Source organism: Lytechinus variegatus, chromosome 6 (assembly GCF_018143015.1).
Source record: "Lytechinus variegatus isolate NC3 chromosome 6, Lvar_3.0, whole genome shotgun sequence".
Taxonomy (NCBI): domain Eukaryota; kingdom Metazoa; phylum Echinodermata; class Echinoidea; order Temnopleuroida; family Toxopneustidae; genus Lytechinus; species Lytechinus variegatus.
Genome location: NC_054745.1, coordinates 34054703 through 34062427, shown reverse-complemented (window position 1 = coordinate 34062427; position 7725 = coordinate 34054703). Strand labels below are relative to the sequence as shown.

Here is a 7725-nt window from a genome sequence, read left to right as displayed (position 1 = left end):
CAAATCCTTGTCGCATTGCCAATGGGAGGATCTCCATAGCATTAGTGATTGCAATATTCAAATGCTCATAACTTTTTCATTATTTGTCCGATTTTTCTCAAACTTTCTTTGTTCCTTTTCTTTGATTTTTCTGTTTCGACATAAGCCTTCCTGCTCCAAAGGTTTCATTCCCTTTAAACAGCAATGTTTGGAACTGGCCGTTTTTTTTAATTATGCATCATATCATAAATTTGCAATCGTAAAAGGTATTACTTGGGGATATTCAATAATGAATTCAAAATTCCTCTTTGGAACGGTATATTTGTATTTCTGTTTTTCCTGTATTGTCTTCCAAAATTATGCTGTTGCTTGTCACGCAGAAATTATAGATAGGAATGTGTATTTATAAGTAGTTATATCCCATTTTCTTTGTTTAACCAGGAACCAATTTCATGTCTCCCTGATGTAGATATATAAGTCTTGTAGCGTATCAATGGCAGATTTAATAATTTAAATATATTTTCACAGGGATGGCGACTCATGGCCAAACTACCGATGATCTTCTCTCCAAGTTGGCTGAAGACATCGAGACAGATGAGCAGATGGAGAGCTTAGGACGATCACTTGGATTCAAACATGCAGCTCTCAGTAGATACACAGAGACCAACAGACTAGAAGGACGGGTCACGTGCAAGGGAACACGTGACATGCTGTTTGACTGGAGACAGACTGTGGAGCCTGCCGACCAGCATCCCAGGCTAAAACAAGCTCTCATTGATGCTCATCTAGTCATGCTTGCTGAAACTCATCTCGAGGGGGCTTCACGTACTCCAGGTAGGCTTACAGATCTATCATTGAAACTGTTTCCATACCTTCCTTTTATCGACACAACTTCCTATATCCAATTGGCAGCATCTGATTGAATTAGGTATATCTAGGAATTGTAGTAAGAGACAAATCAGATGTTAATAGGGAGTTTTTGAATGTCTTCCACTTGGACGTAATACTCGTTGATCAGAATTAAACTCAACGCAATGACCACTCATGTTCCTCCACTGGTGAAATACGTTTGAATGTTTATAGAATGAATTGCATTAATAATCTATCAAGAGGGGAGGAATCGTGAATAACATGAAAACAATATGAAATTGTTTGGGGACTTCATTACAACGTGCAGCACCAGAATGAGTGAATTGCATGACACATACCCATCTATTTATTTAGTCCTTTCTACTACCCTTTCTATTTTCTTCTTTTCCCATTTTCGAATTCACTACTTGAACGATGACGCGACGTTTCTGCTATTCTAATACTTATTTTCCTTATTTACAAAGTGTACGCTGTTATGATTTTTATCCTCATTGTCAGGATCAAACCTGGGTTTTTGTTTACCTGAAGATTTGGTCACCAATCATTCCAAATCACATAAACAACTTTACATACCCCAAGCATCCTTTTTTTTTAAGTGAAGAGAGCTATGATGTAGTCAAAGTACACATAAGTATTTGCACTGCGCAGCAATCATTCCGGTTTAAGGTTGTTCATTATAACTATATCATTTCGCTCGAATGCGATTCATTTCCATGGAAATTTCCATGGAAAATAATGTATGTAACATGAGTTCACATATAAATGATATTGACTTTCAAAAGATAAGAAAAAAAGGTTTGATTTTATCACTTCATAATTTCAGTTTTGGATAAAAAATATCAGTAATAAAAGGGAAAAATAATAATTTGTCCCGACAATATTAAAGGTTTATTGAATCGAAGGACTTCCCTGATTAATCATTGATGCAGTCCATAAGATGTCGATGATAAAATGGTGACAAGTTGACTGAGTTAGCGGTTATCTGATGACCTTGAATACCGATGACGTAGAATGACTTGTGTCGAAGGTTATCGGAGATCCACGAAGACTGTCGAAGAATATGGCGTCACCGAAGTCCCAGCAATTTCGACCTGTCCCATCACGTCGAGAAGAACTTGAGCTGAACTCAGGGTTGAATACCAGGATATGTCATCATGGATCAGGGCTGACGAAATCTGAAGAATTTTATGGATGTAGTCCCAGAATAAAATGGCTGTCCATAGGTAACAGCTCTCAGATCAAAGGACCCTTGAAAATTAAATAAATTTCCATTATCTAAAATGGCAAATCCTAATTTTCAACATCTCAATGATTACTTTTATAAATCATTTGAAAAATACATGTCTTTCTTATCATTTAATAAGAAATGACAGAGTATCTGGATAGTATTAATTCACCAGCGTAGATATATGAATCCTAGAAAAATTGACATAAATTCACTCCTAAAAAATACTGAAATACAAACATTCCATCACTACAATACATTTGTGATAGTCATTTAAAGCCAGAAATTATTAAAAACTCACAGCGTAAAATTATGCCTATCAAAGTTACCGAAAACAGGCTTCTGATTGATATAACTATTACAACAAAATCTGGATGAGAAATTCAGACCAAAATTACCTCTTCAATTGAAGATTCTAATATTTCTCCTTTTAAGCTGAAATGTACTAATAAAATACAAAACAGACTCACCAACATTATAGGAAAACTCCAAAAAATTAATTAAAACTGAGGGTCGCAACTTTCTTGCTCCTCAGAACACAACCTCTCTCAAAGAGTAACAAAGTGAAAGTGATCAAATTCTCTGTGCACAGCAATGAGACACACTGTACAATCAATAGACCTCGGGCAGATCTTGGAATGCTAAGTGTTTTTTCAAACTGTTCCTACAACCTGGAACCTAAAGCAAAAGAACCTGCAAGAGCTGAATACTTTAGCCATTCCCATTTAAAGTAATTAAATACATATATATTTATTACACAACTCAATCGATAATACTGCCATCACAAGGCCAAAGTGAGTAATTTATCATTACCTTTTAAATTTAGACTTTCTTTATTTAAACACAACTTTCAGGATTACACCATTAATCAATTTCTCATGTTAACATTCTCTATGTTAAATAAACAAATTTTAGAATTTGGCTTGAGTGCAAAAAATAAAAATAGCTTGTGACACTCAAAAAAAAAATAGTGTCATTAAGGTCATTGAAGCACATTTTTACAACTCCATACTCTAAGCCATATCATCTTATTCTATCCTAAAATCCTACATCCTATTCCTAATCCTATTCTACACCTATCCACCGAGTCCTGTCATTGACTTCTATATATTGAGCAAGTTTACAACACTTCGCAAATTATGGTTAAAAATTATTTAACCCTAAAATATTTTTTTCTAAAATGAAATGTAATGATTATGAATAATATGATACATAAACAACATATTTTTCTGAAACTTTTCTTGATTCTTCACGTTGATTATGACAGCTATATTAGCTAAAGTTTTGGCCATTCATTCTAGTAATGAATATTCATGAGTAACTAATATTCTCCGCATTTTCCTGATATTACCATCTGATATTACTCCATTTACCCAATATTAATGTGCTCCGCATGGGTTGGGGGTCTCGTCTCCATCTGGTTCCTATCTTGGCCCCGTGTGGGTTCAAGTATATGTTTTTATTTGGGTTCCATTTGGGCCCATACGGGACCCAGATATCCCAGATAAGAACCAAAAGTGATCCAGATACGTTGCTGTCTGGAGGTGGAAGCGTTTCAATACCCATCACCCCTTATCAACCTGTTGTAACTAGGTGATATATCGGTTACATAGGTGCAGGCCTATAGCAGTTTTTTTTTTTTTGGGGGGGGGGGGGGTGGGATTTTGGATGTGATACTGTTATCAATTGAGTTTGCAATGTTAAAACCAATCAAGCCACTCATCATTACCATATTACCTCCTCATCACCCATTTGTAACTCGGTAATATATGGGTTTCATCGGGGTGATAACATATTTTTTTGGACTTTGAACATTTGGCTGGGATTGCTGTAAGATTACTGTTATTATTGAAGTTTGCAATGTTATAACCAATCAAAGTCATTCAACATTTCCATATCTACCCATCATTACCCTATTGTAATTAGGTAACTGTCGGTTTCATCAGGGTGATAACAGTAACAGCTAGCAACATGAATTATAATTTCGGTATTAGTAATAACGGTAATTTTTGGTGTTACTCAAATTTCCGGCTCATATTACCGGCAATATCCGGTACAATTTGTAATCGGTAAAAAAAATGCCCAGTGGGTATAAATTTAGTTACATCCATTGAAGACAAGCTCCGAGGTTACAGATGTATTTACCTGACGTGTTTTTCTTAATTAAAACATATCGCGTTATTTTGTATTTTCCTTCAGATATATTCGGCAAGAAGATCTCGGAATCATTGACTGTGGGACAATGTCGTGAAAAATTGAGACACAGGTACCTCGATAAACTGTGCAAAATTCAACTGAAGCCCTGGGATAAATCAAATTACGCTGAGCTAAAAGATTTGCATACGGTTGTAACAATGATGATGAAAGACTCGATTGGAAGAGATACACAAAAGAAAGAAGAACTTGAGGGATATGTTGATAAGATATTTTCTACCAAAGTAAACGGGAGACTACCATCTCGAATCCTTATATCAGCTCCAGCTGGAGTAGGGAAGACAACAGCTGTTGCAAAGATAGCATATGACTGGGCTGAAGAAAAAAAAGAATCGGCATTGGAACACTTGCCACTTCTTTTTGTTGTTAAATTTCGTAACACAAGCCACAGGACAACGATCGGAGAAGCAATCAAATTTCAGCTTTTAAGCGATGTTGATGATCTCACACCGAAGGGAATTGAGAGTTTCATCCGTAGAAATCAAGGGATCTGTCACATCATACTAGACGGGCTGGATGAATATGCTGGCATTTCTTCAACGAGCAACATTATCAGTGTCATTCGATGCGAGGAGTTTCCAGAAAGTCGGATCCTTGTAACAACACGCCCTCATCTAGAAAGCTACTTCAATCAAGATGACCTTCCAAGGGTGTACACAAAAATGTGGATCGAAGGATTCTCGATGGAGAGTTCAAGAGAGTACATCGACAGATTCTTCACACTGTCTTCGATTGATGAAAAGGGGGGTAAGCTGAAAGAATACCTCAACGACCAACCACTCATCGATGAACTTGTCAAAACACCTCTCTTTTGTCTTATGATCTGTCACCTGTGGAGTGAAGATCAACTAGGCAGTGGTGTCAGTACCCAAACAGATTTGTTTGACAGCGTGAATAAATTTCTAATGCACCATGCAAATGCTCGCTCGGGGTTAACATTCACTCACAAAAACTTAGAAGGAATAGTTAACGAAATTGGGAGAGTTGCGCTCTACGGTCTACTCGATGATGCAAAAAAACTAATCTTCACGCCCCAAGATTTCCGTAGAGTTCCTGGTATCCTTGATAAGGCATGCGATCTCGGAATAGTATCCAAGACGACAGTGCCAATCACAAACCTTCCTCAGTCAGACGAGACCACTTCCACTCAAATTGAATTTTATCACAAATTAGCACAAGAACATTCGGCGGGCAAATTCATAGCTAGTGAAACATGGCGCATACTATTCCGGTTAAGAGTATCTAAGTTGGACCGAATATTGCGAAAGATAAATTCAAACATCGGAGACTATGAGCAACTCATCCGATTTGCTGCTGGCACAGACAGGCACCTAGGAATACGAATAATGGAGACACTCCTTGCAAACGAGAATTTGGAAGAGAACGAACGGTACCGTATTCTACTTGACTGTTCGTCAGAGTCTACAGACAGTGGAGGGGACATGTCTTCGTTGGTTCAAAGATGCGTCACTGCACAGAGTATAATTCTGAAGTCACCAACTATCTACACTGTCGTTGGGCTGCAAAATCTTCCCAAGCGACTGCAACGTGAGGTATGTAAAGACTAATACACATTCCTCTTTTCAACAAAGATAACAATTTTAAGATCATTTAATTTCACATTTTTTTTACTTTCTATGTGTTGCTTTCTCCCTTAATATGACCATGTGTTTTCTTCTCCCTCTCCCTGACACTAGGTAAGAACAATGAGGTTCATGGAGTCTGTGCTTACGGCTGACGTGACCAGACGAATGTGGTCCTGTCTCAAATTATTCCCCAGTTTAAATACCATAAACATCACAGACTCTTCTCTTAGTTTCCCATCATCTCTTCCTAAGCTCTCGTCATTTACTCATTTGTCAGGCGAGAGAATGACGCCTAGCTCTTACAAAAGCGTCCTCTCATCTCTACCTAATGCAAGGGAACTTAATGTATCAATCGCTATCGAAGATACGAGCAACACTTTCGAGATAACAACCGATACCAAGCGTATGGAACAAATTGTATATCGTCAACACGATATCAACACGATCAATGTGACACTTCAACAATGTGTGTCACAGTCATTGGGTGAAGTCAATTTGGGATTGAAATCTGGAGGGCTTGCCCTTCTATTTGGGGAACAATCTCGGAATCAGCACCTACTATCTGTTTCTGGTGATATGGGCAGATACGGAGAAACCCTGGTTGACCTGTTTGTCAAGACGACACAACTTACCTACTTGAATTCTCCGTAAGTATTTTTTTCTCTCATTAACAAAACCAGATCACCTTTCTATTCTCGCCTACCCCTTTCCTGATCTACATTAATTGTCCAATTCAGATCTTAGTTTACTCCATGCGTGAAATGTAGCCAAACAGACTGAGAGAAAGCTTCTGTGGGTGTCGTGGACTCTCTTTATGTATTTCTATTAATTTGCTTTGTTCAGTATTCCTTTTCGTTTGTTTTTTTAACAGATATAGATATTGTCTTTGATAAAGTCGTTGTTTCATCCTTCAGATATAATTATGAAAGGCTAACATGCAAAAGGGACTAAATCCATTTTTATCATTTGGCATTTTCTTGCATGTTTTAATGGATATTCACCATGTTCATCAAACTGATTATAATCCAACTCCCAAAATTTTCAAGAATTTTATTAAAAATGGACGTGAAATATACGTTTTCATGCAAAAGTGATACAATCTCCCTTTGCCCAATCTTCATAAAACGCTGCCTTTTATTATTTCACCTAAATCAATGTTTCCTTTCAGAAAGCATTTCCTTTGCTTAAAATCATGATTATACGTTTCAAAAAATGACAGTTAAAAAGGTCCTTCAGACTGTTCTTCTTTTATATGAATTTTTATATACTTTTGGATTTAGTCCCTTTGCATTAAAAGTCCAGAGTGGATATGGATCTCTAAAACATGTAAAAGGTTTGATATTAATATGATAGTCCCTTTCTCTTCCCCTACCCTTCCTATTGCCAGTTAAGATATTGAAAAATGTTTACTGGTCTGTTATTAGCTACATGTATCGGATCTACCTGACATAGCAACACCTTGAAATCAGTTTATATGCAAAATGGACTAAACCCATAAATTAGAACGCCTCTGGCAGTCTCGCCTGCATTACGCAGTTCGATATTGCAGCAGTACCGCCTTTGAAAACAGTTAATGAATGATTATTTACAGAGGAAAAAAACTAATATGATAATAAAAAATTATGTCCATTGACCAAAAATGACCTTTGACCATGATCATGTGACCTAAAACATGTGCAAAAATCATTCATACTTGATTACCCTTATGTTTTTAATGAGCAAGATCAATTAATTTTCTACGTTATGATGCAAATTCAACACATATTCCCAACACGACCAGACTTCATTAACCTTTAAATGACCTTTGATCTTAGCCAAGTTCCTGAAACGCACACAGGGTATTCAGGGATA

General features: G+C 36.9%; 1 protein-coding gene across 1 annotated transcript; it reads left to right on the top strand.

Moving 5' to 3' along the window:
* The first annotated feature begins 509 nt into the window (after positions 1-509).
* Positions 510-6897, top strand: LOC121417746. The gene is made up of 3 exons (XM_041611478.1): positions 510-813; positions 4274-5841; positions 5986-6897. Exons 1-3 carry the CDS (start codon positions 510-512, stop codon positions 6523-6525), a joined length of 2412 nt encoding a protein of 803 aa, XP_041467412.1. The 3' UTR covers positions 6526-6897.
* Positions 6898-7725: the final 828 nt, after the last annotated feature.